Source organism: Syngnathus scovelli, chromosome 15 (genome assembly GCF_024217435.2).
Source record: "Syngnathus scovelli strain Florida chromosome 15, RoL_Ssco_1.2, whole genome shotgun sequence".
NCBI lineage: Eukaryota > Metazoa > Chordata > Actinopteri > Syngnathiformes > Syngnathidae > Syngnathus > Syngnathus scovelli.
The window spans coordinates 2,978,093-3,005,988 of record NC_090861.1 but is presented as its reverse complement, the minus strand read 5'-3'; the positions used below and the strand labels follow the sequence as shown (position 1 = coordinate 3,005,988).

Here is a 27,896-nt window from a genome sequence, read left to right as displayed (position 1 = left end):
CTAGGGACATACATTCTTAAATGTAGTTAGAACCGATGGAATAATATTATTTTACGTGATCATTAATAGTTTTACCTTCCTATTTTGAAATTGTCTTTTTCTAAGAGAGCGGATTTTGAGTAAGAGGTGTAAATCTCTTGAACTAGTATTTCATCTTTGTATCGTAAAGTTGCGGAAGGCGGAAACAATTTGTTTTTGTTGTTAATTAATATTTTATAATGTGTATAAACTTTATTGTATTGACTTAAATACATTAATATACAATTGATTTATAAATCACGTGTTTAATTCACACAAGTCCTTACAGCATTTGTGTATGAAAAGGTTTCTGTCGTCTGATTGGGCAACAACCCGGAAGCGTTTCGGGGGAAATCTATACGTCAACGGCGAGCGCAAAATTGAAAAGCAACACGGAGCTCTTGTTGACATCTGCACATACTTGACTTCTTCAGCCATGTCGGAAAAGCTCCAGAGGGTAAAGAGCCTCGTGTGGCTTCAGGTTCCTTTCGTTGCATTGGTTGGCGTGCTCATGCCGTAACTTTGTATAGGTGAACCGCTGGCTGGCGACGGTGTTCGGCGATGAGGCGGTTCCGCAGTTCGAGGTGACCTCTCGGACGGTGGACATTTTGGACCAGCTCGCCGAATCCAGTGAAGCTCGATGCCTACACGGCAGCCTGCTCGCCGAAGACCTTAATGAAAAGGTGGCTGAGTACCAGGCAGAAGGTGAGGCAGAAGCCACAACAGTGGAATCAAGTCGACCAAGCTCAACTGAATTGACTTGGCCTGTTCCTCCAGCTGCTCACCTCCAGGCCATTCTGCGTGAAGATTTGGGCATCTCGCTCGCCAACCTGCCTAAATCCTGCACGGACTACTTATCTTCTCTGGTGGACAGCGCCGTGGTCCTGGCGGTCCGAGACACGTCATTCTCCAGGTATGCATCGTGGTTACGCCTGCCGGAATGATCCCCAAGCTTGTGGATGCTACATCAGCTAGTCCTGCTAAGCGGTGACGTTGTGCTCCACAGTTTGACGCTGGCGCTGAACCAGCTGAGCAACGAGCTCCTGGAGGAGGAGAAGTCCGAGACCAAGTTGGACCGGGAGCTCCTCCACCTCAGGAAGAAGCTGAGTGCTGTCTTGGTGCTCAGAGGGCAACTGCAGGAGTATGCAAGCTCTTCATGTCCCTACGCATCTTCTGAGAGAATAGGACTTTTATTTTTTAAGTTTCCACCCATCCCTTCCGTAGGGACGTGAGCAAAATGCATCAGGAACAAATGGTGGTGAGCGCCATCACCGAGGAGCGCCAGCTCAACATGGACTTCATCAAAGCCAAGACAGAAGAAATCCAGCACAGACGGGAGACCCAAGAGGTGGGAAACTCGAATTCCAAAAGAACAAGATGCGCTATTTTTTTTCCCGTTTGAGAAAATGATGCTTTATGCTGCGTCACCAAATTCTCATGTTATCGATTTGGTCAGGCTCGGCTGGCTGCCAGGAACATGAAGGAGTCGCTCAGCCATCAAGCTTTAGTGCAACTCTCAGCGGTGAGCCCAAGTGACATCATCAAACTTTGCAGATGTTTGTCTCACTCCTGTTGTCTTGCCCCGAGTAGGAAGTGACCGAGCTCCAAGCCCAAATCAAAGACCTGAAGAAGGAACTGCAGCCTTTCATGGATCTCAGCCCGGTTAGTTTGGCTTCCAAGTTTTTGAATTTAAACGACGTTCTTTCGTTGGACTTGAACTTCGTCTGCTCAAAATGATTTCTTCTACTGCAGAGCCCGTCTCTCGCTCTAGTCAAAATTGAAGAGGCTAAAAGAGAACTGGTAAGTGCTTGGCCGCAAGACTGTTCTCATTTCAACCAAAATTTGTCTGGAAAAGAAAAACTAAAAAAGAATTCCTTTTTACCTTTTCTAGGCGGCGCTCAACACCCAGCTGGAGAAGCACGTGGACTTCAAGTCATGCTAAGCAATGAGACCTAAAGGAATGTTATTGTACATATTTGACAAATAAAGCCAAAAAATGGGCGTGGCTTTGTGTCCCAATTTGTGTGGCTTGAGCACGTTGCTTTCGGTCTTGTTTTTCATTCGCGTCAAGCTAGCGGAGGCATTCTTAAGGCAAATCCTGGGCTTCTTTGAAATTCAGCCATTTATTAACATCGTCGTTGGGATTTTCGTCGAGAGGGAGATGGGCGGGCAGACATTGAGAAACATTGGGGGGATAAAAACCATTACCTGGGTCCCCATTTAAGGTTGGTCAGGCCTTGAAATTGCCTTTTGAGTGCCTGCCGATCAGACCACTCCGAGTCCATGTAGCTGTCGTCGTCTGCCTCGTCTAATTTCTAAAAGCAACAATAACAAACGTGGACAGTCAACACACTGATGAAGCGCAAACGTGTGTCCATCCGAGGTTGTTTGGAGACACTCAGCTCACCTTGAGCTCCTCCTGCCGCCTGTAGTAGTGCATCATCATCTGCTTGTGCTGCTCACCGGTGACCAGAGGTTCCCTCGCTGGCGCCCCCTGTCCTTTCTGCGGCGGAACAGCACGACAGCTTCAGAACATGAGAGCAAAAACAACAAACGTGCACTTGGCCGGTCTTACTTTCTGGATTTTGACCACCAGCTTGGTCTTGTCGTTCTTGCCAATGTAGTCCTGCAGCTTCTTGTCCTTCTGCAACTCCTTGGCGGCCCACCACAGCTGGCACTCGGACTCCTCCAGCACCTGCAGCGACGCCTGAGGGAAGAGGAGGCGGGGTCTAAGCTCATTTGGCCTTGGTGAAAATGTAATGGGTGTACCCAAAATCGTCTCACCTGTGTCCCTGACAGGTCTTCACGGTCCTCTAACTCCATCCGGATGGGGTCGTGAGGAGGTAGGCCCATGGGGTAGACAATCATGACAGCCCCCCGCAGCTGGGCCAGGGCTTCCTTCACCATCGCCATAGTCACGCACACGTTGACCTCGGCTTGTTTCTTCCAAAGGTCGGCGCGCGGCTGCGTTAGCATCGTGGATCGTTGCCGTTGCAATTCATGTGCAGACTTACTTTGGAGATGAGGGCCTTTGCCTCGTCCACCGTTTTAAGTAGCACGGCTTTCATTTTCTCATTGGGAGCTGTCGCAAAGAAAACACCAAGTGAATTACAGCTAGAGAATAAATAAAAACACCGTGGAAGTTGTCCGTCTGCCCACCGTGTCCGTTGCGCCGGCCGACGTCGTCCTTCTTGAAGACGGCGCCACCGCTGGGCACGCACTTGTCCTCCCACTCGTCCTTCAGCTTCAGGTCCACCAGCTGCTCGTCCGTCAGCCCTTGCATGTTGGGCGGCAACGTGATGCCGTGGGCTGCTAACTCCGCCATTTCTGAAACCAGAAGAAGGATGCCCCCCCCCCTCCCATTATCTAGCACGCACACACACACATATAAAGTTAAATTAAGTTTTCTTTAAATGTCTTACCTGCACATATTCTGTCGACTTTGAGCCTCCCATTGTAAATGGCGACGATGTCGCGCACGAGCACGTCGACAGCATCTTGCACGCCAGCGGTAAATAAAAATTGGCTCTCGTCCCCGCGCTTCACGTGAAGAATAACCATCTTGGAAGACAAGTCTTCCCTTTCTCAAAAAAAAAAGAAAAATAAAGTACACACACACACGCACATAAAATCAACAATGTTGGCTACACAGAGTGCGTGAGGGGTCAAATGCCACCGGTCAACACAACGTTACCATGGCAACGGACGAAGCTTCCAGAACAAGCAAAAGGCAAAAGCTAAAGCTTTGGCTTGCGAGTTTACTATAAAACAGAAGAATGACAGCCAAACAACTTCCAAAAGCGTTCCTAAATCGTCATGTATGTCAAATTCCAACTTAATATCGCAATTGTAAAAGAAAGCCACCCGTATTTACCGGACACATTTAATAGTTCAACATCTACAATATAAAAATTCGAATGGGGCATGGGAATCGTTTTTTAGCTCTTCCCGTGTGGCACATTTGGTTAATTCAGTTAAACTCACTTGTTGCGGTGCCAAACACGAACAAAAAGCCACACTCAGACGTTCACGTTTGTTTACAACTGGTGACCGGCAACTCGTATTTGGATCGACTCATTTCCGGTTTGTTCTTCATCGTTCTCGTTAAACACGGCTGGTCAAAATGAACGGCGCTGCTGGACTGCCACCCCAAGGCCAATGGAGGAACTGCAGATTAAATAAATGTAATTTAACATAAAAGCCAAGACCATTCGGTTTCATTTTTATTGTTTTTTTTATACATACAACATAAATTGCCTTTATACATCAACGTGCATACAGTTTTGCACGTTTAATCTGGAATATTTACGGATATAAACATGAATTTCATGTTGACTTTGCTTTTTTTTTTATACATAGAATGTCCACTGGCACAGACTCAGTTACTATTACTATGGATTACGGCCATTAATTAAAGTGGAAAGGGAGGAACCCGACCTAACAAAGTCAGATTGTGGCATGTGAAATCTCAAATGCGACAGAGATAAGCTGCTGGCTTGTGGATAGTAGGACCTATATTTATAGATATATATTTCTATAGATATTTTTTTTCTACTTCACACACACGTGATGCCTTTCCAGTGGCGAATGGTTTAGATTCAGAATTTGGTCATATTTGCGGTAAACTCAACTGGTTCACATGATTTCCAACCGAGGCCGGAGAATGAAGACAATTTCTAGTTGCGGGTTCAAACACTCACGACACTAATGACATACAGAAATAACACCCTGTAAACACACACATCACGCCACAGTTTGTACCAGGCATCCACTAGTTGGCTGGAATTTTAAAGCTTGCCGCTTTTGACGTATAGGCACACTGCGCCGTGGATGTACATTCACAGGCGGTGCGAGCCCAGCGTGACCTTTGACCCCGTGTTGACAGGTGCGCAGATATTGGACACAGAATTTGAAGCTGTGCTTTCAGCGTAGTATTACGTTTTGTGCCACAACATGCCGGGCGGGGCAGGACTTAGCTCTACTGCAAGACATGCCGCGTCATAAAAGCCGCAGAGGCGTTATATAGTCGCATCAATGTTCTATGGCGGTGATGTATAGATAATTCTCTTCCATGAAATGGCAGAAGGGACAAGTGAAGATTGAGAGGTCCTTCTTTCAGCATACAACGGTCCCTCGAGATGCTTTTGCAATACGAGCCGTCGCTTGGATGAATTTTTATTTGGATTAGTGGAAGGGCAGTATAAGGTGGCGCTAACGTGCCTTTTATCTGCTTTGCTAATCGCCAATAAACACCATGGAACAAAAAAAAAAGGACAAAACATTTGCAAAAAGTTGTGCTTGCGGTTTCTCCGTTTTCAGGTTATGTGCGAGCGAATGTTGTGACTGTACCAAGTACTCTTAAGATAAAATCAGAAACAACAGATTGCATTAGCCTTCATTTCGATAAAGATGCGTGTTTTGCGATATGTGCGCGGTCGCCCAACTAATTCATCTCTCATCTCGAGACACCGCTGTAAATGTTGGGAAGCACAGAAACTGACCTTGATAAAAGTGTGCAGAGGGGCCACAGCTCATTTAAAAAATTAAAAATGGATCATTTAAATCAAGGGACTAAAATGGGCGCACACGTTCCGGCTCGTCTTAAATACTCACGCAAACACACAAATATACTGTATACATCTCTCTACGTCTATCATGGCTCCATCTCCATCAGCGTTCAGTTGGGAAAGAGGAGGCAGCCGGGACCGGATCCGCTGGGGGGGTTGGCGACAGCGGCGTCGGAGCGCGACGGGACTGGAGGAAGAACGCCCGGGATGGAGCTTAACCAGTCGGGTTCGGGAAAGAGGGCCGTGTTAGGGGGCAAAGTTTTGGCCTGGTGGGCGGGGAAGGCCGGGGAAGGGTTTAACCAGTCCGGCTCAGGAAACACGTCGAATTCGAGGGGAGGGGCCGACGGGACCACAGCTTCAGTTACCCAGTCCGGTTCGGTGAGGGCGGCGGAGCTGGGGGTCGCCGGGAAGTCGTCGTTGAAGGTGACCCAATTAGGAGGCTGGCGGTGGAGCGGCAGGACGGGTTGCGTGGCCGAAGAGAGCGTGATCGGGGACGCGCCCCGAGAGAGGCGCTGCGGGCCAACTGTGGCGCGGACGGGCGGCACCCAATCGTGCTGACCATAAAACGGGTTGGTGCTGCAGGGCCGGGCGGGGAGCGGCTCGGCGGCCAAAAGGTTTGGGGAGGCGCGCAGGGTCTCTTGCGAGCGGCTGCGGGGCATAGCGGGCGGCGGCGGGAGGAGGCCGGCGGACATCAAGGACGATAAGGAGGCGGGGACGGAGGGCGGACTCCGCAGGGAGACGCCGCGGTTCAGGGATCGGGAAGGGATCAGGAAGTCGAGGGCGTCCGGGCCCTTGGGCTTGGATTGGACGCCATTCACTCCGTTGGTCTGAGACAAAAATAAAAATCATCAATGGCAATCCGCAACAAGCACATGAAGCACTAGCACAGATGAATGAAATCTGACAAAAAGACAATCCTAACACCTATGAAAGCACACAGAAAGGAAACCTAAGGAGGACATAACAAAAAAGAGGAGGGGACGTGCAGATGCATTGATAGACATCAAGTACCTGTCACCCCGAAGGCTTGTCCGGCTTGTGAGAGAAAGGACAAACGAGTCAAGAGACAAAAGCCAGAAGAAGACATTAAGCTTGGCAGAAGAGAGAGGCTAGCAGCTCCTTTTTCTCAGAGGCCGAAAAAAAGGAAAGGTCACCAACCTTGGGGGCCGAGTCGCCCTTGGCGGCGTCCGGCGGCAGACCATGATGAGATCGGGAACGGGGCGGTGGCTTAGGAGAGGCCAGCGTCTGCGGCGGGGCGGCGTGCGTGGGCTGCATGGGGGGAGGCAGCTGAGACTGGGTCGGGCCGGTGGGCTGGGGCTGTGCCGACGGTCTCGCCGCAGGGGCCACCGCGGGACCCGCTGGAGGGAGGCCACACAAAAGTGAGTTTTCGCTTAGAACGGCAGGCGCCATAGCAACAAAACCAGGCTCGCACCTAGAGGAAGATCAGACGGTTTGGTGGGTCGAGGCGCCCCGGGATGGGTGTCAGCGTTGACTCGAGGGGCCCCCGGGTGCACGTCGGAGGTGGGGCGGGGAGCGCCGGGGTGGGGCAGAGGAGAGGCACGAGACTGCGGAGCCACGCTGATCACGCCGGCTCGAGGGGGAAGATTCTGGTGAGAAACCACAAGTGCGGCACAAGTCTCATCGATATGAGAAAAATTAGCCATTGCTATCTTCCTGCTAACTCGTATCGTCGCTTTCGGAGTGGTTGAGGCGGGAACCTACCGGCCTGGAGGAACCCGCCGCTGCGGGGGGTCCTGCGGTTGCCTGGCCTCGACCTGAAAGCGTTCACACAAAACAAAGCAAGTCAAGCTCGCCTCGGAAGGACAACAAATCGTGTTGCGCCGCAGATGCTAAAGTTATCTTCTCAAGATAATCTTATCTTGTACTTGACCAAGCGCCAAAACCGGAGGTGCTTGTCAATTCTTTTGCCGAGGCCAGTTTGAGGACCGCCGCTTTGCGCCACTCACCTGCGACGGACCGAGGGAGAGCCGGGCTTTTTGATCCTTTGCCGCACAACGGAAACCAAAAGACACAATTGTCACACAGTCCCTCCCTCCCCCTCCAATAACGACCGATAGCATAATCAAAGTCATCCCGCTAACGGCCATTTTGTTTTGGCTGGGCGAATGAATGAGCCTAAGATGCTACCTGAGGGGGGCGGCGGGCGCTGGGGCGGCGTGGGTCTCACGGGGGGCGCGTTGGGTCGGGGAGGGGGCGCACGCCTGGGCTCCAAGCCTTGGGATGACGGCGCGCCGGGCTGCAGGTCTGCAGGAGGGCCTGAAAGGAAAAAAGGAGAACGTTAGCATGTGTTGAAGTCATTCCATCGCTGACTTGCACCCCGAAAGCCCAAAATGAACTCATAAAATATTCTCCTTTCAACATGTGACGGGACAATAGTCCAGACCAACCGTGACTTTGATGGAGTAAGAATTTATTCAACACGAGCAGGAAATCACAAAACGGTGACAATTGACGAGGATTTTTTTTTTTTTTTTCTCCAAAGCAGGCACAGACCATGTCGAAGCGCACTTTGCATGCACGTCTTCCACCTTTGGTGCACCGGTTGATGCATTGTTGGCGCTTTGTGAAGACGAGCTTTCGGTTCGGCTGACAACCTGGAATGAAAGACAAAAGACAAATGAGCCGTGACGACCCAGCATACGACCGTTCGATGGCACGCGACGTACCGGCGGCGTCCGTGAGCTACTTGGCTTGAGCTTAAGAGTATCTACCGGTATGGAAGCCTACCGCGCTTTACTGGTGAAATGTCATCCTTTGGTATTTGTCCCATCATATAAACTACAAAGTCTTGTGGCATCATTTGCTATGTGAGTTCACAAACGGCCTTGTGACACAACTTGTTAGCTAACCGTTCATCACACAGGCGATCTCGAACTAACAAGCTGTTAACAATTATTTTGACGCATTTAAAAGTAAAGAATGCTCGCTAGCTGGCCCTTGCTAACGTAGTTACACATCTCAGAAGATAAAATGAAATAAAAAGAGCTTACTTGTGGTGGTCATCCGGGTTTTGCTTGTCCGGCCGTCGATTACATCCTGGTGGCGGCGGCGTCCTTCAGAGTTCACGACCTCATCGTGTGACTTTAGCCTATTTCATGCACACCACACGCCCCTCTCGTCCAAGGTCGAGGCCCCTGTGCGTTCAGAACTATCCCGTCTGTCTCGCCAATAATCGGGCTGTCTTCCCAGCCGAGGGTGCCGCACGCATGTGAAATAGTTGTTATGTTTTATCTCGAAAAATAGGGCGCTAACAATCTTAAGGATGAGACATGTTGAAGCCAACATCGTGAAAAGTGAGGGCAAAGTCCCGATTGTATTCTTGTGGCTGTTTTGCCGCGTGTTCTGTAAAGCGACGCTACGAACAAAGACGACTTTCACGACTACAATAAGTTACCTGCGGTAATATTAGTGGTTAAAATATACGCCTGCGAGTATTGTTAAATTAATAGAATTAATTTAATGAACTAATTAAATGAATTGACCGTCTACGAGAGTCAAATTATCCATCGCTTAACGCGTTATGACACGGCTAGGTGGATACTAATTGTTAGCCTGCACCTTTGTGTTAGCATGACGCTACGGAGATTAAAGGCAAAGCTTTAAAGTTGTTTTGATTAACTGGTAAACATCAACTTTTGAGTGGCAAGAAACAACTCATGTTTTTGCTGACAAATCAAAGCAAAAGATTGATCAGAGCAATGCCTCGTGATTTTGCTTCCTCCTCCTAGCTTACCTTGTGAGGGTCGGGCCGGTTGAGCGGTGCGTCCGGGCCTGCCGGCCTCGCCGTGGGTGGGGGAGGCGCAGGGGCTGCCTCGCGGGGAGGTCATCGGAGAGGAGCCCGACGCCGAGTCGGCGGACGGTTGCAGGTGCTGCGGAAGGACCGCCTCCACCTCCTCGTCCACGTCGCCCTCCATGTCGTAGTCGTCGTCGCCCATGTCGGCGTCTTCGGCCAGCAGGGTGGAGCTAGCCGAGGTGGGGATGCTGCCGCAGATGCGCTCCACGCTCATCTCCTCCTCCAGGCTCTTAATCCAGCCGGGGCTCTTCAGGCGGATGTCGAGCATCTTGCCAAGAACCTACCCATTGGAGTCACGTTCTCAGAACTTCACATCTATTTTGTGTCACTAAAGAAGAAGTTGAGAAACTTACAGTGGATGCGCTGAGAGACAAAGCGGCCAGAGCGGAGTAACCGTCCAGGAACGTCACCCACATCTTCTCTTCAACAAATCTAAAACAGAAACTCTCATGACAACCATGCCAGCCATCTTGTGAGTGACTCAAATGACTCACTTGAAAAGAAGGAATGAATCAGAGAAAGTTTCATTCGATTTGTCATTCTGGACGACTAAGGGCTCACCTGATGAGGATGACCTCGCCGAAGCTGGCAAACTTGTCGAGCAGCTCGTCGATGAGCGCGTCGTCAAAGTAGTCGTCGGGTCCGGACGAGCACAGCGACACCAAGACCGTGCCGTCTGGGGGTCCCTGCAGGGCGATAACGTCTTTGTAGACCTGGTGCCGGGCCTCCGGGTCCACCTCCAGGACATCCACATCCACGATGGCCACCACCGGCCTGCAAACCCGTCATTATTATCTTCATGATCTAAAGAAGACCTCGTGTTTTAGAGTGCAGTCACCTGTGGTCCGAGGTCTTGAGCTCAGCCCTGCCGTAGTACTTGAGGGTCCCGGGGCTCCAGGGGCAATCCGGGTCGTCCTCGTTCTCGCCTGACGTCGAAGCGCCAACCACGTTCATCTCCTCAGCTACAAACAAATAAGGTTAATCGTCGTAGTTGAAAACTTTTGTGAAAATGTGTTCGTCATTTAGAACAAAGTCCAAACTTAAAAGACATTTTTCTTCTATTTTTGCAAGTGTGAGTCAGGTTTTTGTTTTTCAATTTTTTTTTTCCTAGGACTCACAATTGCCGTCGATTGGCTGGATGCTTGCGGACCGGCTACCTGTTTTGTCAAAGTTCCACTTCCTGCGCTTCCACAGGATCCGATCGGTCCAGGCTGGCGTGCGGCACTTCTCGCTGGTGTCGTAGTCCTCCGAGAAAAGGTCGTACTTGTACGTGGGCGCAAAGTCCAGTTTGCCCTCGATGAATCCCCGGAACACCTGCGCCACAAATAGGCCTCGGTGAATATTGTAATACTCAATTAAAACCATTTTAGGCAATTGATTTTGGATATTGACACGAAAATAAGTATGATAAACGATTTGAATGTCAAGAATGGACTGTACCAGTCCGGCGTTCTTCTGGTCAAAGAGCTGGTCGCCAGCGGTCAGCGCATCCCAGTTCTGTTGCCTGATCAGATCCTTCACCTCCTCATTGGGCAGGTTGATGCGGTAGTTGAAGTCGCCGCACCAGAAAACGTAGTCGTGAGAGTAGAGCAGGCGTCCCTGGAGGAGGAGAGGAAGGAAGAAGGTGTGCTTGGACGGGTTTTTACGGGCGTTCTCACCATGGGGAAGCTGAGCCTGCGCGTGATCTCGTTATAGTCGTCGTTCCTTTCCTTGACTTGTGATTGTCCCGCGGCAAAATGCGAGCACACGAAGCAGATGCTGGTGGTGTGGAAGAGCAGGCGGATGGCCACGCCCCCTTTGTTGCCCGTGGCGCCGCCCATGCCCGTTTTCACCGTGTCCACTGCCACGTCCCTGTGCGACAGGCAAAGGGGAAAACCTCAGAGTCGTGGATCATGGCTTCGATTTCGGAATGGAGATTGAAAATGTGTCTACCTGATGAAGGGGGCGTGCTGGGGGCGGATGAACACGAACAAGCACACGCCCACCAGCTGCTCGGAAGCCAGCAGCACATACTTGTGGTCCCGCGAGATGTTCTTCTGCAACTCGGCGGCCCACAGCTTCTGGTTGGTGGTGCTGCCGGAACATGGGTGACAACGCGAGAGCAACGATGAGGCCGCATCTGAGTGTCCAAAAAATGTGGCCTCCTTATTTGGTGCGGCGGGGCGTACCTGGCGCTGACGATGTTTCCGGCGTTCAGCTCCACCATTTCCTCAAAGCCGATGGCAAAGATGTCGACCGGGTTGGCTTTGCTGTCTGGAAAGAGAAGATAGAACAGTTGGTGATAATTCTAGCGAGAGGTGAGAATGACCCCGAGGTGGCCGAGTAACCTTGGAACTCGGGGTGGCCGGCGATCTTGGGGGCGTCCAGCAGCCAGTCGTTGAGCGTCTGGTTGCGGAAAGCGATGCTGCGGAACTGCTTGCCGCCGTTGACGTTCCACGTGCCCACGCACACTCGGATCGGCTTGGGCCGCGTGTACTTGTGGTGGTTCCGGCACATCCCTAGTAGCACCCGGGGCGAGGCTGTGCAAAAAGGGGGTTGGGTTAAAATACTATTTTCCACACACGTCTCGGACTGCACCTTCGATCTTGTAGTGGACATTAAGGAAGAAACTCAAAAGAAATGACACGAAAACACAAATTATGGGAAATGCGGCCACCTTCAACACAACACTTTCAACGCAAAGAAAAAATGGAAGGGGGTGTGTTTGGGGGGGGGGGGCAAAATATGACTCCTTGAAACATTCAGCACGCATGAAATGATTCACTCGAGGGGCGCTCAGGTAGCATACCTGACTGCAAGACGGGCTCAGTGACTAACGAAAGCGCAGCGTGGGGAGAAGGAAGAGAATGTCAGATTAGAGCAAAGTTGTGGCGGCAAGGCCAAGCGGAAAAGGATGCGGTGGTGGGACTCACCGTAGAGGCTGGAAGTGGTGAGCAAGGCCCGCGCCTTGTCGGCTAGGTCGCTGTTGAGCGTGGAGCCCAGTCGCAGGATGTCGATGGCTTCCTGCTTGGAGCTGTCAAAGAAGTTGTTCTGGATGGTCCTGGTCACCGAGCGAGCGCCGTCTTTCAACTTGCTTGCCTGGAGGTGAGGAGACCACGGCAGGTTATTTGGCGCCATCTGCTGTTTTCTCGCCCGTGTGGGACCATGGGCTTGACTCGCCGCTTTTTGAGTCGTGATTTTCCAACCATACAAGTGAAATCAAACAAGTCCACTTTTTGTGAAGGAGAATTTGCGTCAAATTGTAAAATGGATGTGGTTGGAAAAATGTGCCATAAAAGAAGCATGTTGAAATGGTTCAGAAGTCCTCAGCGGGAGGAAAGAAAGGATTCCTCAAATCAACTAAAAACCACAGAAGAAGAAAAGCTGCTCATCCCATCCCACCACAAAGACCAAAAACGGGGCATTTCGAAAGACGGGAGGGCTCAATCGGGAACTTACCGCACGTGCAGAGCGTTGCGGAAGGCGGCAAAAAGAAACGACACACAGCAGAGTTAAGCGAGATTGCGCGGAAACGCACGCGTGTACGAGCGTTGTGCAGGTGCGCCACCTTGGCCTTGCCGTCTAGAGCGCCGGTGCCGGCGTAGATCTTGCTGACCGAGTCACCGTTGGCTGACCACATGGTCCGGAACACCTCCTGGAAGCGGGCCACCAGCTGAGGCTTCTCCGTTAAGCCCATTTCCTCCAGTTGCTTGGGCAGCACCTGAAAGGCGAAATGCACTTTTTCGTCAATATCTGAAAAAAAAGTGTCGTTATGGAGAAACACAAAAAGAAATTGTCACGAGTCACATTGCTAATATTTACCTCCAAGGCAAAGAAGGCTTGCACGCTGTTGGTTCTGTCCAAACAGTCCAGGCAGTTGGTCCTGATGGTGCCACCTTGGCTCCTATATATAAAAAATATATATGCTAAGTGTTGCTATGTGTTATTTGGGGGAGGCACTGAAGCCTCTCGAAGTGTGGGTGACCTGGTGATGCCCATCTCTCCCGAGTAGTAGAAGAAGCCGCAGTCGTCCAGGAACTTGCTAAGCTGCGGCTTGAGCACGCTGTGCAGCTTGTCGGCTTTGCCGCCGCGCACGTTCTGGTGGTAGTCGAAGTTGACCATCTTGACCCACGCCGCGTGCTCCGAAGCCTTCAGGTGACTCTGCGAGGAGACAAAACAGAAGTTTACCGATTTGGCGTCCGCCGAGTTACGCCTAACTCGAGTGTGCTGTCACCTGAAAGGCTTTGCTGAGCATGTGTTCTCCTTCCTTACTGCCGAGGAGATTGATGATCACTTGCTTGCCGTACAACCTCTTCAAGGCGGTGAAGTGTCTGGAAAACATCAAAGTAAAACTTTTGGAAAAATTGACTGACAAAAGCATTTTCTCTTTGTCATTGTCTTCTGGTTCTGCTTCATCATCACTGCTGCTGCACCGGCCCGAGAGAGCAACCAGAAAAAATTGATAAGGACTGCGACCGCGCAAGGTGCGGTGTGGAGTTTAGGGACAGCCATCTTGAGAATGAGCGTGCGGCCGAGCGCAAAATGGCCGCCGACGGACCGTGACGACTTGTAGGATGCCTTCCCGGGAGAGTCGCAAGTACCTTTCAAAGGCTGGCGCGTTGGCTTCAAATCCTCGGGAGAGTTTGACGCGGTGAGAGCCGACCTGAAGGGGCAAACACGGCGAAAGACGCACATTAGCACACGGCGGCCGAGTGAACAGATTTGCACAAAGACCTTGAACGTGGCGAGGGGCACCGGGACATTAGGGGAAGGCACCTAAGCCTCACCCGACTCCACTTCGGCCACCTCCACCAAGGACTGTTTCCTTCCTTCCTTTTACTCGGTCACGTGCGGGCTTTCTTGATGACATGCTCTCCGGAAACGACTCTAGTTTGCGGTAGGCGACATTGGTGGAGGGAGCCGGCAGGAGCGCGACAGCAAGAAAAGACCTCAAAAGCAGGAAGCGTTGACAAGATTCTAAAAGCGTCAAAGCGGTTCTCCTTCCCGGTCCGTCCGGTGTTTGCCGCGCATGGCCGACCGCAGACTAACAAATGAAAATGGAGGAAGCAGTCAGAAGAAGGAGGGGGGGGGGTCGTTTTCAAACCAGGCTCTCACCTGACCAAAGATGTCGGGGAGCTGAGGAAAACAGAAATGCCCTTTACCCACCAACAGTGAGTCCGAAGAGGCCATCTGTGCGATGTCACGCCGAGACCATCTTAGGTGGGGAAAACCCGTGTGGCATTGGAGTCGCGTTCTGTGTCGACATGCCCGTTTTGGTCCTGGCGTGACAACGCACAGATGCTCGGAAGAGTGAGTAAGCCCAAAAACCAAGACCAGCACAAAAGGCAAGACGGAGCCTTATACCAAGTGGGGTTTGCCTTGGCGTCGATTGGGTTGCCGATTGTCGTTCAGGTACAACATAACCCCCTTAAGGGTCTTTTTCTGAACACAGCACCAAGACGGAGATGGGTTAAACGACAACGCTCGGCCGCCGCGCCGGACGTGGAACGCGACGCTCCAAAGCGAAAGGCTCGTCGTCCTTAACGGCCGAGACGGGCGTCGGCCTCGTTTGCGCGGCTGACCGACTGAGCGGATTTGCTCGCCGCCTTACCTGGATCCCCGGCTGTTCCCAAAAGAGTGGAATGGAGCCGCGGATCTGGATGAACGACGATACTCTGTCATCAAGGAAGATGGCCTGTCCCACAAAAGGACACAAACGGGGGGTTGGCATGACACGAAGGAACAGCCACGCCGCCCAAATAGACGAGCGCGTCAAACTGCTCTTGAGAGAGAGATGATTCATTTGGAGATTCTCACCTGCTCGGTCTCCACAAAGTTGGCCACCTGCCCGTCGTCGTTGGTGCCGCGCACGTTGAAGCGCGTGCCGGCCCGCTCAGAGCTGAGGCGGGAGAAGATGCACGCCTTGGCCTGCTTGTGGCCGGCGTAGATCGTGCGGATCTCCACACCGCCGCACATCAGCCGCAGCAGCCAGTCGTCGCAGTTGACGCCGTAATGCTTCAGGTGCAGGTGCAGCGACTGGTTCCTACGAGCAAAGGCCGGCGTGAGAAGATGAGGCGTCCACATCAAACAAGTGAAGTGTCAGCGCTCGTACCAGAAGAAGCGATTGTCTGTGGTGTCCTCCAGGATGCGGCGGCGCGCGTTGAGGCTCAAGTCCATGCCGACGCCCGAGGCGGACCAGGCAAAGTAGAAGTGACCCGAGTTGAGCACCTTGCGCACCTCGCCGATGCGTTCCTCATCTCCGGGGTCGTTCTTCAGCGACACAAAGTCCGTCTGCGTCACCCGGAACACTTCAGACTCCTGCACTTTGCCCACCGAGCTGCAGCCCGTCACTAGCACTAGGCTGTGGAGCATGGAGTCGCCTGCCGGGCAGTAGAAGAACTTTGAGAATGAGCGTGAAACCTCATAACTGTAAAAACTCACAAGTCTTAAGCCTAAGTCAAGTCACCATTGTCCATGTCATCAAGTGACTCTGTTTTGTGCGTGTGGCTCACCCAGGTTGAGGCGGAGGACGCCCAAGATCCCGTAGGCGTCCACTATCTTGGAATACGTGTTCTTAATGGCCTCCTTCTCAGCCGCAGCTGAAGATAAAAAGGGCCAAAACGTGAGCCAGCAACCTGGATGGGAGTCGCAAAAGAGGATTCCTTACAGAGGACGGCGACGGCACCGGATTCGAACATGAGGCACTCGTCCCGAGCGCGCGTCTCCACGATCACGCTGTAGGGGGGCGGGTCCAGCTTGTGGTAGACACGATAACCTTTGCTGAAGGCCATTGTTGACGCCGGATGCAATGACCTACAAGTGGGACTTCAGAAAGATAGCAAGGTCAAAATTGATTATTCTCCCAATCACCACATTGATCATTTGAGTAAATGGGATGTCTCCATGCATCCATGTCTATCGTAGACATTTTTTTAAGTACCAAGAGGACATGCAGACATCATACTGGAAGGCCGTCACCCAGATTGAAACCTCAAAACTGTGAGGCAGATGAGCTACCCACTAGTCCATTGATGCATCCGACTGATTTCCTCATTGCGGATGAGGATTTCGCAATCATAATTCGCCATATCCGTCACCTTGTGTGTCTTTATACAAGAATGGCATGAATTAAATCGGCAGAATAATCAATCGTCCTTTAAGGGGCCATTAGACCGTATCCAGATTAAAGGCAAAGCGATGAGGCCGGTTGGCACACACGGACAGTCACGACTTTTATTCAAAAACAAAAATAAAAGACCACACATGCTGAGCTAACGTTACAGCCTTGTGAATGTTAATTTATTGGGGTTACTTTATAAAATATTTACAACAATATTAAATTCATGGATTGGCGAATCATTTTAGCCGCGTTAGCTTTAGCTCGCTAGCCCTAATCGCTGATTCGCTAGCTTTCCGTCCTAACGTGAATGGCTGCGTCAAACCGGTATTTACCTAAACAATCAGTCTGCTCACGCAGTGGACATTCGGGAAAATGTCTAAGGTAGTTCCAACGACGCCACTTCCATTGGTGTCACAGTAAAGAATGATTAGATAAATCGGCAGGTAAAGCGAAAGGTGGCTTTGGTCGCCTTACCGAGTCTCACCGCCGGGTTGCGACTCCGCTGTCACAACAAAAAAATCCTTCCCGCTGTGTTGACACAATGGTACATTCCAACGCCAGACTACGCTAGCTCCGAGAGGGGCGCGGTTGAGCGAAACAACTGTAATATACACGTATGAATATTTCACTCAAATAATATTACAGCTCCATATAAAATTCATAAATACACACTTTAATGTACTAAATACGAGAAAGTATGAACGCACTCATCGAACTTGTTTTTATGATTGACAGTTCCACTAGCCAATAGCAGCGGACTTTCAGGGACGGACTGTCCAAACGGATTTAGAGGTGGGGAGAGTGTTGATTACTTTGACCGCACAACTCGACAAACATAAGACACCACTAAAATATAACTCATACATAAATATAGAATATAATAATATTTTCATTTTTTAAATAACAATCTACAGAATCCAATGGCAGCGGACCTTTGGAGGCAAAGCCGTCCAATCGTATTTGAAGGTAGGCGGGGCTTAATCGTTTCACAACACGACCGATCGTGACAACGATAAGAGAAATGACCGGCTTCACACCTTGGTCAGATCGGAGACGAAGATGATTATAACTGCATGTTAATCGGGTAAGATGCAAGCGACCATTGTGCAAGACGTGGTGAAATGTTATTTTCTTCTAATCATTGCAGCCTTGAGACGAACGTGGACCTTTTTCCTGATGCACGCAACTTTCAATGTGAACTGTACAGTAAAGGGAAGATTGTTGTTTTTTTTTTTCAAGAAGTCAGAGAAACATTATATCGGAGTGACAGCTTTCGAAATTGAGGAACCGAGACTTACTGGTAATTGGAAGGCAAGTGGTGGTTGTTAGTAAAAATTATTCCATTTGAACAAAAGAATCTACGGATAGTAATAGACATTGATCGGTTTAAAAAGTATGGCTGTTAAAGATGTTAAATATCTTATTGCTAGACGCAGTGTGCTTTTTCTAATTATTCAAAATATTCCAAAACGACCTTGGCAATTGGAGATGAAATTTTTGTGCATGCTCATCACTGCTTTGCATTTTATTTTTGGTAGGAGCGCTAAAGACTGCTCAGGATGAAGGGTCTCTACCTGGTGGAGCCCGTGGTGGCGTTGTACGCCTTCTCCACGTACCTGACGTACCCTCTGGTGACGCAGTATGTGTACCGCCGCCTATGGCAGGAGCTGACCAACACCACGTACCCCGTTTCGAACAACACGTCCGCGTGCGCTGCCGCCAACACCAGCGACAACCAGACCGACTACTTCCAGGTGAGTCGCCGGCCGTCCGAGAATCTGCGGGAAGCACAAGCAAAGTGCTCGCAACAGTCAAATATTACTGCAGCTGACTGATGTGTATTTTGGTGCAGCTTTTGTGTGCAAATGAGGTCGCCTGACTTGAGTTTCCACAGTGCTTAAGTTAGGAACCGGGCCAGGTGCGTGGAGGTTTATTTTCGCTTGTCTCGTTTTTACTTCTGCTTTGGTCATATCATCTGGCATGCAGAGAAACTTGTCCCAATTGTATTCAAAGCTCCAAATGTTCAGAAGAGGGGGGGGAAAGAAACTTCAGTTGCTCAAAATAGACATATGGACAGAAACAAACGAGACAGTCCGGAATCCTCACTACGCTGAAGTATTATTATCAGTCAGAGAAACTCAAACTATTTAGTTATATGTCTTTGTGTATTCCTTGCTCGGTCTATGACGCTTCCCATGATGCGCTAGCCTCGAGCTAGCTAGCAGACTTTGGGGCGGGGTGAACACTGAGTGACCTGAACTTTGTTGACAGTTTGCTATGTTTCTGTGTGTGTCCAGAAAGTGCAGGAGCAGGCTTCCCTGTTCTCGCTGTACTCCCAAATCCTTTCGGCTGCGCCGTCTTTGCTGGTCACCCTCCTGCTGGTGGCGTACAGTGACCGGGCGGGGCGGAAGGTGGCCATTATCCTGCCACTGGTGGGCACACTGCTCTACACGCTGTCCCTGCTGCTGGTGTCCTTCTTGCGGCTCAACGTCTACCTGTTGGTGGGCGCCTCGCTGCTGTCTTCCCTCTTCGGGGGTTTGGGCACCTTCCTGGGCGGTTGCTTCGCCTACGTGGCCGACTTGAGCGGCGGAGGGGACGGCCGGCGGATGACGCTGCGTATCGCCGGGCTGGACATGATGATCGGGTTGCTGTCAGGCGTGGCCGCGCTGTCCACGGGCTACTACCTGAGGGCAGCGGGCTTCGACGGGCCCTTCCTAACTTCGGCCATCTGCCAGTTCCTGGTCCTGCTTTACACCATCTTCATCCTGGAGGAGACGGTGACGCGGGCGGACTCGGGCGGTGTCAGCGGGTGGGCCACCGTGGAGCACATGTTCTTCGCAATCTACAGGATGTTCGCGAGGGCCGCTCCCAAGCGGCGCACGCTGCTCCTCCTCCTGGTGTCCGTCTTCACCAGCTTGTCCTTCACCTCAGTGGGCAGCTTCTCCTTAATAGTGCTGTACGAGCTCAAGGAGCCGCTGTGCTGGAGCGAGATTCTCATTGGCTACGGCGCGGCGTTGTCCACCACCGTCTTCCTGTTCAGCTTCGTGGGCGTGGCCGCGTTCACCTACTGCGGTGTCCCGCAGCTGCTTGTGGTGCTTATGGGCATCCTTTCTTTGGCGGCGGGCATGACCATGGTGGCCTTTTCCAAAACCACTTTGATGATGTTTCTAGGTGAGATATCTCTAACAAGCGGTCGACTTTCGGCCAAAGAGCGAGGTGTCACCAGATGAATGCTTGCTAATGCGTCCTCAGCGAGGCTTCCCATGTTGCTGTCCATCATGCCCTTCTCAGTGCTGCGATCCATGATGTCAAAAATCATCTCCAAGTCCGAGCAGGGTGAGCGACCGCGATGCTCTGCCGCTTGTTTGCTTCAAAATATTCAATTTTTTTCCCCCCTTCCTATGCAGGTGCCTTGTTTGCCTTGCTCTCCTTCGCGGAGGTCCTGACATCCAACGTGTCGGCGGCCGTCTTCAATACCGCCTACGCTGCCACGGTGGCTCTGTACCCCGGGTTTGTCTTCTTGCTCGGTGCCGGACTCTGCGCCATCCCGACCATGCTTCTGGGGTGAGCCAGTGAGGGAGGGAGTGAGTGAGACCCCAAAGTGGATACTTTTGTGCAGGAGCCCCCTCACCATCTCTTATCTGACAGGAAATTTCACAACTTGAACTTGCTAGCCGCACAACGAGGGGCTGAAAAAAAGTGCTCAGCAAACTCTTTTTGTGCAAATGTGCACTTCGGTCGTTGCACTCTACCTTAGAAAAAACACGTGCGCGTTGAGTGCGCACAAAAGTAGTACACAAGTAGTACTTGTAAAGTCATGCACCATCTGAAGTGAATTCGTGTGTGTCTTGTGTGTTTTCCGATCAGAGTCCATGACACTTCAAGTCTGGTGATCATTTATCGTAAAATATCAAGAATGGGATTTAAACCGAATAGCTAACCTTAGCCTGGAACTCATTAAACTCGTGGGAAAATGAGACTTGCCGTAAAAAAAGTTTTCGTCTTTCCAGCGTGGTGTGCGCGATGGGAGTGGACGTGGCCGTCGAGGATGAGACGCTGAACGAAGACGAGCGTCCCCAAGCGGACAAGGACGCGCCTCAGGATGACAGCGACTGCGACCCGCTGCTAAACTGAAAAACACGGGGGGGGGGGGTAAAAAAACATCTGAAAATGTCCTTTTAAAAAAAAAATGTGTGTGTGTGTGTGTGATATGTCAGTTTTTAAATATAAGTTTTTTTCAACCACCACTAGAGGTCTCTGTGGAAACATCTAAAATGGCCTTGAAGAGGGCACCATGAATCCAGAGCCAATTTAACAATTACTTCACTTACCCCAACGTGTGGGCAGATGTTGTAGTAATGACAGTAGTCCTCTAGGTGGCGCTGCACGTCCTAATGAGACAGGAAGCTGCAGGTCTAACGGAAAGTCTGGGAACATCAACATCTCTTTGGGAAGTTTGGTCCTGTGCCCCAAAGAATGAGTTTGCAGTCATAAGATCAACATTTTAATCCATGTACACAGAACAGAAAATCCAGATTTCTTCAACAAAACAGGGACATTTATTTTTTTGCATTTTTTTTCTGGCAAAAACAAACAGCAGTCATTTGGCGGCAGCGTTGACGTGCTGCGGCGGCGGCTGTTGCTGTGGCGGCGGTTGCTCGGCAAGCGCCTGCTGCAGCCGCGTTCGCTTCCTGGAGTAGTGCTGCCAGTGTAGCAGCTGCTGTTCGTCGATGAACTTGGCGCACTGCGCGTTCACCAGCTCCTTACGGAAGTGCTCGTACTGCAGCAGCTCCAGCATGTGCAGGCAGTGGGGGTACCTAAACGTACGCCGAGAGAGCGAGAAAAACCGTCAACCACTTGATGCATCATTTGGAGATGTCTAACTCCTGAGCAGTCATTCTTAGCACTTTGGCGGTCTTACTTGAGAAACTTGGCGTAGTCGGGCTCCTTCCAGTACAACAAATACTTGAGGTAATTGATGAAGGGTTTCTCCCTGAGGAAGCCCCTCTGAGCCAGGACTACACACACACAGAGTGTACTATTAATAACAATATGTAACAATAATATGTTGTTAGCAATATGAAGGCACACACTTACAGTTGAGATAGTTTGGGTTGGCCAAACACTGAATGAACTCCAACTCTGACTGGAAGCGGGTCCGAGCTTGCTCCTCTGCACGTACGCGTACACACACGTTATTCTTTTGGGATGCTAGCAATTGGTGTATGACGAGATTGTGAAGAATCTATCAAAAATGACTTGTAACGACGTTTAAATCATATCAATATGATCAATAACAACATAACACGAAGAAAAGGAATGGGAGTATCTACTTTGTATATAATGTAGCTTTAGCTTGTTAGCACGATGGAAGCTCGGTGAAACATTTAAAGCTGGTTTACCTGTTTCCATGATTGCTCTCAGTTGTAAAATGAAGAGAGAAAAGACGCTTCTTTCGTCCGCCGAGAAAAGTATATTATAGAAAGAGAACGTGTCGAAAAGCGTCCGTTTGTTGCTTAGTGTAGTTCAGCCGAAAGAAAACACAACCGTGTCAGCCATGTTTGCCGGAAATGAAGAGTGACGTTGACGCTTGACTTACAAAATAAAACTCCATTGACTTGTTTTGTTGTGAAGGCATAAATACAACATATCCGGTCATTTAACCCCGCCCATAAATCGCCTTCTGGAGGCTGCAAGTTTTGATGAACGATCTTGAATCAAAACTTCTTGAATATTTGCGAAGATTCTTGTGAAAACATGAGCGTCAAACTCACGCAAGGGGCTATTGAGGTAAAGCTGATCGCGAACCGGACAAATAAGCCATTAACCACAAAATGTTAATACTCCTATTTACGCGACGACAGCAATGAACTTCGTCATACTATACTTTTTAGTCATTTGCATGTCCGGCGTGTCATTTATGTCTAAATTTGAAATGTTGTCTTTGAACGAACTGGACGCTTTTTAATCACAAACCAATTTCCTCCATTGAAGTTTTGCTTGTGACGTCATCTTTTCCACGTTGCACGTGAGGATAAATGTTTTCCACTATGTTTTGAAAAACCTGTGTAGTATATTTCCATAATCTTATTAACGTGGCTGGTCGAAAGCGGCACTTGGTTGTGTCACGTCTTATTTTTATTTATTTATTTTTTTTTTACCTGTGACTTCCTTTTTTATTAGTCCCTGTTCAATGGGTCAGTGGTGCAAAGTCCAGTTCTGCAGGTTATAGTAAGTCAATACAATTAAAAATTGAATGAAAGAAATGTGGTTCTCAGTTTTGCTTACTTTTTCATCCCAGAACATCCGTGAGTACCCGGCAGGCAAACAAGGCCTCAACAGGTACCGCCTGAACCTGAGCGACGGCAAGCGCAGTTTGTCCTGTGAGTGTTTATCAGCTCACGTGTCGTGGTCCGACGTCCCACGTGATTTGCGTTCGTGTGCTTATCTGAGTAGGCTTCCTCCTGGCGACGCACTTGAACCACCTGAGGGAATCCGAGCTCCTGGAGCCAAACTGCGTGTGCGTGCTCAAGAAGACCATCTTCTCCCAATTGTCCAGCCGGTGAGTTTAAGTGTGTTGTTTGTTGTGAGTGTGTGCATTCATGCATGTGTGTTGGTTGCGTGGCAGTCGTGTCGTGGTGGTGTTGGACATGGGCGTATTGCAGACCGCCGCCGAGACGGGAGGGAGGATCGGCAATCCTGCACAGTTAACCGGTGAGGTAAAAATTTAACAAAATGCATGATTTTATTTGACAAAAATCCACAGAATGGATTCAAGTGGATGGTAGAGCTTACCCAGTTGGATTGGTTTGCTCCGCAGATCAAACCCCAGACCAGCAGCAGGCAGAACCGAGCACTTCTAGGTCTGATGAAATTCCAGGACCCTCCGGATGCGGCCCCAGCGGTAAATCGTGGCTCTTTTCACATCGCACGAAATCCACCGTTGCTTCTAGATGGCGGAAAATGACGATGAGTTTGGCGGTTTTAGTTAGTCCACTGTCAAAATCCTGCAGCGCTATTATGAATGAATGAAGTGCTTCCCTCCTTTACCAAGGTGGTGGAAACTATGCCATGAAGACTTCCCCCATGAAGGCACCTGCCCCCTGGATGGCGTCCCCTATGCAGGCCTCACCCATGAAGGCGCCTGGGATGGCGTCCCCCATGCAGGTCTCACCCATGAAGGCGCCTGGGATGGCGTCCCCCATGCAGGCCTCACCCATGAAGGCACCTGGGATGGCATCCCCCATGCAGGCCTCACCCATGAAGGCGCACGGGATGGCGTCCCCCAGGATGGCGTCCCCCATGAAGTCGCCTGGGATGGCGTCCCCCAGGATGGCGTCCCCCATGAAGTCGCCTGGGATGGCGTCCCCCATGCAGGCCTCCCCCATGAAGGCGCACGGGATGGCATCCCCCAGGATGACCTCCCCCATGACTCCTTCGCCAATGAAGGGGTCTGGGATGGCGTCCCCCTCGTCCAGTCCCTCCAAGAGTCCCACCAGAGTGACCCCAATATACCAACTCCACCCGTACCTCAGCAAGTGAGTTGATGCTTGAAGCGAGAAATCCATTGGCTGGTTGTCCGCATCATTTTTTTTTTTTTTTAACAATCGTCTTTGGCCTCCAGTTGGACCATCAGAGCCCGAGTGATCAACAAGTCGGATATCCGAAACTGGAGCAACTCCAGACGGGAGGGCAAGGTCTTCAACTTCGAGGTTGTGGACGAGACTGTGAGTAAGATCAAAAAGCAGACACGTGTAGACTTTCCTTACAGGTTTGTATTAAAGTAGCGTGGCGTGGCCTTGGTTGTGCGCAGGAAGAAATCAAGATTGTGGCCTTCAATGAAGAAGTGGACCAGTTTTTCTCACTGGTGGAGCAAGACAAGGTCTACCTGATCTCCAAAGGCACGGTGAAGTTGGCCAACAAGAAGTTCACCTCGCTGAAGAACGACTACGAGATTACGCTGAGCGCCAGCTCGCGCATCGTGCCCTGTGACGACGACTGCGGCGTGCCCAACCTGCTCTTCCAATTCGTGCCCATCTCGCAGTTGGAGACCAAAGATCCCGACGCCGTCGTCGGTGACGATTGAGCTTCCCGTTGCATTTCTCTGCTCTACCGTTGCAACGTTCTTCATTTGATGCATCTCATTTGACCGGCCAGACGTGATCGGTGTGTGCGAGGAGGCCGAGGACGTCTCCCTGATCACCACCAAGGCCGGCAAGCAGCTCAGCAAGAGGGCGCTGATGTTAACCGACTCCAGCGGCAAGATGGTGATGCTCACGCTGTGGGGGGACCAGGTAAACCGGACACAAATTCCGTGTCGCTAAATAAAAACGGCAGCCCGCAAGTCGTCGTGGTTACCAACATGGCGTCCGCAGGCTGAGAAGTTTAACGCTTCCGGTCACCCGGTGGTGGCCGTCAGAGGGGCTCGCGTGTCGACCTTCGGCGGCCACTCGCTGATGGTGTTCTTAAACTCCACGCTGATTGTCAACCCCGACATCCCCGAGGCCTTTGCCTTGAGAGCCTGGTGAGTTCCCAATCACGCAAACACCTCTCAAAAGTCCAAAAAACAATTTGCCGGAAAAACTGAGGGCCTGTGACGGATCCTTGAGGTTCCTCATAAGACCTTTGGTAGCTCGTCCGCTTGAATAGGCAAGTGTACCACGACAAAACATTTGTTCTGCAGGTACAACCAAGTTGGCCACGCCCTCTGCAGTCAGTCCTTGACGGAGGGGTACTCCACGAGCGGTGATTTCAGAACCAACTGGAAGACACTGAGGGACATCAAGACAGAGCAGCTGGGACACGGTGAAAAGGTCCAAGGGCGTCGTCATGATTAGTTGTTGCTTGGTGGTTGCCGAGTTTTAATCCGATGTTTTTTTCTTCTTCTCTTCTCGCAGGCGGATTACTTCAGCTGCGTGGCGACGGTGGTGTTTTGCCGCAAGGAGAACTGCCTGTACCGGGCCTGCCCGGAAGGCTCCTGCTTCAAGAAAGTTCACGAGCAGGACGACGGACGCTACCACTGTGATAAATGCGGCAAGGACTACCCCAACTTCAACTACCGTTTTATGCTCTCTGTGAGTGCTCTTCTTTTCTCTCGAATTGGATTTGCTCTCCTCTTGTGAAAACCTCGTCATCCTGTAGGTGAACCTGGCCGACTTTGGGGACAACATGTGGGCCACGTGCTTCCAGGAGACGGCCGAGACCTTGCTGGGGATCAGCGCCGAGGAATTGGGACATCTGAAGGACACGGTAACAAGCTCGGTTGTTTAGCTGTGTTAGCATTAGCGATGTTAGCATAACACTGCAAACTCACTTGTGTTCTCTTGGGTGTCAGGATGAGAACGCCTTTGACAAAGTTTTCGAGAAAATCTACTTCAGCACGTACGTCTTCAGGAACAGAGTCAAGTTGGAGAATTTCAATGTAAGCGCACGATTGTCGTTGGGCTGATTTCCATGAGGGTTGCCACGGCGATCCGCTGACCCGTGTGTTTTTAAAATCACAAATCAGCAAAACTCTTGGCTTGACTTGTGCTTTTGATTCAGGACGAGTCCCGCATGAAGGTGACGGTGATGGAGGTCCTCCCCGCCGACCAGCGGCAGCACAGCCGTAGGCTACTGAACGCCATCCGCGAGCTAGCAAGTCGCGCTCCAGCCCCGCCAATTGACGACGACGCCTAGCCGCCAGCACGGTTTTCTTTTTTCACGATTCTTCTTTTGAAAAATGCGTCAACTTTCTTTGCCGAGCTGTCGATGCAGAGCCACTCAGCACCGTTTCCTCGCAGATGCCTTTTTGTTAGCACCAATCCGAGAAGATGGCGGAGTCGTTAAAGGTGTTTCCTCAAAGCCGCGTACGGTGGCTAGGTACCCCGGGTCCGTCTTGCTCGGCGCCGGACTCGACGCTACCCGATCGTGCTTCTGGGGTGGTCCAATGAGCGAGGAAGTGAGACCCCAACATTTTGTGCAGTTTTTTCTTTGCGATGGGCAGCTCCTATCTGGAAACTTCACGACGGCCCGACTTGAACTTGCCAGCAACGCAACCAGCGGCTGAAAAATTGCTTAGCTAGCTCTTTTCTTTCAAACTTTTGCTTGCTCTACTCAGCCTTAGAAAAACATTTGCCTGCGTGTGTGTGCGCTGAGTACACACTAAAGTAGTACACAAGTAGTACTTGTAAAATCGCCAGTCCATCTGTCCCGCAGACCTGGAACCGGTCTTGGGGACTTACTCTTGGCTCGTGTCTGAAGTGTTTGAAAAATGTCCGCGGACATGTCCAGATGGAAAAGCAGCAGCTAAGTTCCTCTGGCACCGCCGACTTCCCTGCACCTGGAAAAGTCATCATGGTGCCAGGATGTTTCCTGGAGTTTGGCAAAAACGTGTGCGCACACACTAAAATCATAAAAATAATCAATGCTCCATGTGTAAACTATTTTGGGTTACTGTACTTCAGCAAACTTTTCATCTCTGTGTACTTTGTCGGCAAATTTAGCCCACAAAATAAAAGTGATGGTTGAGTTGGAGGAAAAATCTTACGCTTGTTTCCTCCGGATTTTTTTATTGTGGGGGGGGGGACACACGCCTTTCACGCCTCAGCCACAAGGGGGCAGTATAATGCAGACATGTGAAGATGCCAGGGGAGAAAGACGGTGAATTGCGAACAAAAGCAAGACGGGTGAGCTCACATCAACTTTTTGGAACAAACAAACATGACTCATCCTCCATTTTATTAAATCCTGATCCAACAAAACATTTGCAGAGTGACATCATAAATTCTGCCTCCTATGCCGATTTAGCCGGCTGTCCACATCAGAACGGCCACGAAGGACCGAGGTCTGCAATCAAGGAGCTCCGACCACTATTTCTGTGCAAGGCCGCAAAAAAAAAAAAAAAACTGTGGCGACGTGGGGTTGACGCAAGCAGCCAATCGGCTTCAAGCGTGTCCTGCTTTTTCAAATACCTGTCGGCTCCGCTGCGTCTCGCCGTTTTATCGCTGACTTAACCTCATTTAACGCGCTCGGCATCACATGCTGGAAAGTTGTGTCTTGTTTTCTGCACGGCCATTACCAAGTGTGTGTCTGGGAAGTCATGCTCTTCCAAATGAAATGCGTGACTTTGATTTTTGACTTACCTTGTGACTATTTTATCGCACTTGTTGGATTACAAGATTATACCTCACCACCACTTCCTCTGCGTTCTTGAAGGAGCTCGTCAAGTTAATTAGCAGGCTTACACGCACGCGCACATAGGGCAGTCTGGTAATTGGTTGGAAATATGGACTGGCCAATCAGCGTCTCATCCGTGACGCCAAGTCACGTCTGACTTTCCCACCAGGAAGCAGGTGGGAGGGAAGGGCAGGACGTGCACGCACAGTCGCGTTGAGGAAGCTCCCGTGGCAAAAGGTGG

General features: G+C 50.7%; 6 protein-coding genes and 1 long non-coding RNA gene across 23 annotated transcripts; 3 read left to right on the top strand and 4 right to left on the bottom strand.

Annotated features, from left to right (window-relative positions):
* Positions 1-318: 318 nt before the first annotated feature.
* On the top strand, positions 319-2,019 carry haus1 (HAUS augmin-like complex, subunit 1). The gene is made up of 9 exons (XM_049742907.2): positions 319-475; positions 549-723; positions 796-931; positions 1,025-1,159; positions 1,243-1,366; positions 1,475-1,540; positions 1,609-1,680; positions 1,771-1,818; positions 1,910-2,019. Exons 1-9 carry the CDS (start codon positions 455-457, stop codon positions 1,958-1,960), a joined length of 828 nt encoding a protein of 275 aa, XP_049598864.1. The 5' UTR covers positions 319-454; the 3' UTR covers positions 1,961-2,019.
* A 103-nt stretch (positions 2,020-2,122) lies between these two features.
* Positions 2,123-4,133, bottom strand: cfap298 (cilia and flagella associated protein 298). 2 transcript variants are annotated; one of them, XM_049742922.2, is made up of 8 exons: positions 4,003-4,133; positions 3,441-3,602; positions 3,178-3,345; positions 3,033-3,100; positions 2,803-2,961; positions 2,594-2,725; positions 2,426-2,521; positions 2,123-2,333 (listed from the first exon to the last, which is right to left on the bottom strand). In XM_049742922.2, exons 2-8 carry the CDS (start codon positions 3,577-3,579, stop codon positions 2,223-2,225), a joined length of 873 nt encoding a protein of 290 aa, XP_049598879.1. In that variant the 5' UTR covers positions 3,580-3,602; positions 4,003-4,133; the 3' UTR covers positions 2,123-2,222. The 2 variants fall into 2 exon arrangements, with proteins under 2 accessions (XP_049598879.1, XP_049598878.1); XM_049742921.1 differs by having other exon boundaries at positions 3,441-3,598; positions 4,003-4,132.
* Positions 4,134-4,228: 95 nt separating this feature from the next.
* synj1 (synaptojanin 1) lies at positions 4,229-18,314 on the bottom strand. Of its 11 annotated transcripts, none has more exons than XM_049742701.2 (31): positions 16,973-17,209; positions 16,831-16,897; positions 16,046-16,203; positions 15,891-15,977; positions 15,491-15,758; positions 15,196-15,421; positions 14,990-15,073; positions 14,743-14,820; positions 13,980-14,041; positions 13,613-13,709; positions 13,364-13,539; positions 13,201-13,282; positions 12,947-13,099; positions 12,312-12,477; positions 12,188-12,211; positions 11,727-11,918; positions 11,568-11,652; positions 11,332-11,472; positions 11,058-11,250; positions 10,840-10,998; positions 10,557-10,713; positions 10,238-10,361; positions 9,961-10,173; positions 9,753-9,831; positions 9,340-9,679; positions 7,734-7,862; positions 7,553-7,588; positions 7,308-7,360; positions 7,018-7,192; positions 6,744-6,943; positions 4,229-6,412 (listed from the first exon to the last, which is right to left on the bottom strand). In XM_049742701.2, the coding sequence occupies exons 3-31, from the start codon at positions 16,167-16,169 to the stop codon at positions 5,696-5,698; spliced, it is 4,620 nt and encodes a 1,539-aa protein (XP_049598658.1). In that variant the 5' UTR covers positions 16,170-16,203; positions 16,831-16,897; positions 16,973-17,209; the 3' UTR covers positions 4,229-5,695. The 11 variants fall into 11 exon arrangements, with proteins under 11 accessions (XP_049598658.1, XP_068509171.1, XP_049598659.1 ...); XM_049742711.2 differs by adding an exon at positions 6,597-6,620 and having other exon boundaries at positions 6,265-6,412; positions 16,831-17,214; XM_068653070.1 differs by lacking the exons at positions 16,831-16,897; positions 16,973-17,209 and adding an exon at positions 18,184-18,314.
* On the bottom strand, positions 8,000-9,333 carry LOC125982448 (uncharacterized). Its single transcript, XR_007486387.1, has 2 exons — positions 8,273-9,333; positions 8,000-8,200 (listed from the first exon to the last, which is right to left on the bottom strand). It is a non-coding gene; the product is annotated as an uncharacterized lncRNA (long non-coding RNA).
* On the top strand, positions 17,419-20,648 carry si:dkey-5g14.1 (lysosomal proton-coupled steroid conjugate and bile acid symporter SLC46A3). 5 transcript variants are annotated; one of them, XM_049742845.2, is made up of 7 exons: positions 17,484-17,582; positions 17,646-17,798; positions 18,037-18,252; positions 18,796-19,669; positions 19,751-19,834; positions 19,906-20,062; positions 20,509-20,648. In XM_049742845.2, exons 3-7 carry the CDS (start codon positions 18,058-18,060, stop codon positions 20,630-20,632), a joined length of 1,434 nt encoding a protein of 477 aa, XP_049598802.1. In that variant the 5' UTR covers positions 17,484-17,582; positions 17,646-17,798; positions 18,037-18,057; the 3' UTR covers positions 20,633-20,648. The 5 variants fall into 5 exon arrangements, with proteins under 5 accessions (XP_049598799.1, XP_049598802.1, XP_049598800.1 ...); XM_049742843.2 differs by having other exon boundaries at positions 17,646-17,809; XM_049742844.2 differs by having other exon boundaries at positions 17,492-17,582; positions 17,738-17,809.
* A 341-nt stretch (positions 20,649-20,989) lies between these two features.
* Positions 20,990-22,095, bottom strand: med31 (mediator complex subunit 31). Its single transcript, XM_049742993.1, has 4 exons — positions 21,901-22,095; positions 21,596-21,670; positions 21,420-21,516; positions 20,990-21,315 (listed from the first exon to the last, which is right to left on the bottom strand). Exons 1-4 carry the CDS (start codon positions 21,908-21,910, stop codon positions 21,099-21,101), a joined length of 399 nt encoding a protein of 132 aa, XP_049598950.1. The 5' UTR covers positions 21,911-22,095; the 3' UTR covers positions 20,990-21,098.
* Positions 22,096-22,131: 36 nt separating this feature from the next.
* Positions 22,132-27,025, top strand: LOC125982297 (replication protein A 70 kDa DNA-binding subunit). Of its 2 annotated transcripts, XM_049742753.2 has the most exons (16): positions 22,132-22,288; positions 22,682-22,729; positions 22,800-22,881; positions 22,955-23,060; positions 23,127-23,212; positions 23,319-23,402; positions 23,553-24,036; positions 24,123-24,225; positions 24,312-24,573; positions 24,656-24,792; positions 24,874-25,022; positions 25,182-25,311; positions 25,396-25,572; positions 25,640-25,747; positions 25,833-25,919; positions 26,042-27,025. In XM_049742753.2, exons 1-16 carry the CDS (start codon positions 22,256-22,258, stop codon positions 26,174-26,176), a joined length of 2,211 nt encoding a protein of 736 aa, XP_049598710.1. In that variant the 5' UTR covers positions 22,132-22,255; the 3' UTR covers positions 26,177-27,025. The 2 variants fall into 2 exon arrangements, with proteins under 2 accessions (XP_049598710.1, XP_049598712.1); XM_049742755.2 differs by lacking the exon at positions 22,682-22,729 and having other exon boundaries at positions 22,144-22,288.
* Positions 27,026-27,896: the final 871 nt, after the last annotated feature.

Excerpts from the sequence above, each read along its gene's own strand:
- cfap298 (XM_049742922.2), bottom strand. The coding sequence starts at position 3,579 with ATGGTTATTCTTCACGTGAAGCGCGGGGACGAGAGCCAATTTTTATTT. Across the intron at positions 3,346-3,440 it reads AGTCGACAGAATATGTGCAG|AAATGGCGGAGTTAGCAGCC; the intron begins GTAAGACATTTA and ends TTCTGGTTTCAG. Across the intron at positions 2,522-2,593 it reads TGGTGGTCAAAATCCAGAAA|AAAGGACAGGGGGCGCCAGC; the intron begins GTAAGACCGGCC and ends GTTCCGCCGCAG.
- med31 (XM_049742993.1), bottom strand. Across the intron at positions 21,517-21,595 it reads CAACCCAAACTATCTCAACT|TCCTGGCTCAGAGGGGCTTC; the intron begins GTAAGTGTGTGC and ends GTGTGTGTGTAG. Across the intron at positions 21,316-21,419 it reads GACTACGCCAAGTTTCTCAA|GTACCCCCACTGCCTGCACA; the intron begins GTAAGACCGCCA and ends GCGTACGTTTAG.
- si:dkey-5g14.1 (XM_049742842.2), top strand. The coding sequence starts at position 18,058 with ATGAAGGGTCTCTACCTGGTGGAGCCCGTGGTGGCGTTGTACGCCTTC. Across the intron at positions 18,253-18,795 it reads ACCAGACCGACTACTTCCAG|AAAGTGCAGGAGCAGGCTTC; the intron begins GTGAGTCGCCGG and ends GTGTGTGTCCAG. Across the intron at positions 20,063-20,508 it reads ATCCCGACCATGCTTCTGGG|CGTGGTGTGCGCGATGGGAG; the intron begins GTGAGCCAGTGA and ends TCGTCTTTCCAG.
- synj1 (XM_068653070.1), bottom strand. The coding sequence starts at position 16,169 with ATGGCCTTCAGCAAAGGTTATCGTGTCTACCACAAGCTGGACCCGCCC. Across the intron at positions 10,999-11,057 it reads GCAGGCTCAGCTTCCCCATG|GGACGCCTGCTCTACTCTCA; the intron begins GTGAGAACGCCC and ends CTCCTCCTCCAG. Across the intron at positions 10,362-10,556 it reads GTGGAACTTTGACAAAACAG|CTGAGGAGATGAACGTGGTT; the intron begins GTAGCCGGTCCG and ends ATTTGTTTGTAG.
- LOC125982297 (XM_049742753.2), top strand. The coding sequence starts at position 22,256 with ATGAGCGTCAAACTCACGCAAGGGGCTATTGAG. Across the intron at positions 22,882-22,954 it reads CGGCAAGCGCAGTTTGTCCT|GCTTCCTCCTGGCGACGCAC; the intron begins GTGAGTGTTTAT and ends TTATCTGAGTAG. Across the intron at positions 25,312-25,395 it reads AGCTGGGACACGGTGAAAAG|GCGGATTACTTCAGCTGCGT; the intron begins GTCCAAGGGCGT and ends CTCTTCTCGCAG.
- haus1 (XM_049742907.2), top strand. The coding sequence starts at position 455 with ATGTCGGAAAAGCTCCAGAGG. Across the intron at positions 476-548 it reads TGTCGGAAAAGCTCCAGAGG|GTGAACCGCTGGCTGGCGAC; the intron begins GTAAAGAGCCTC and ends AACTTTGTATAG. Across the intron at positions 1,819-1,909 it reads AAGAGGCTAAAAGAGAACTG|GCGGCGCTCAACACCCAGCT; the intron begins GTAAGTGCTTGG and ends TACCTTTTCTAG.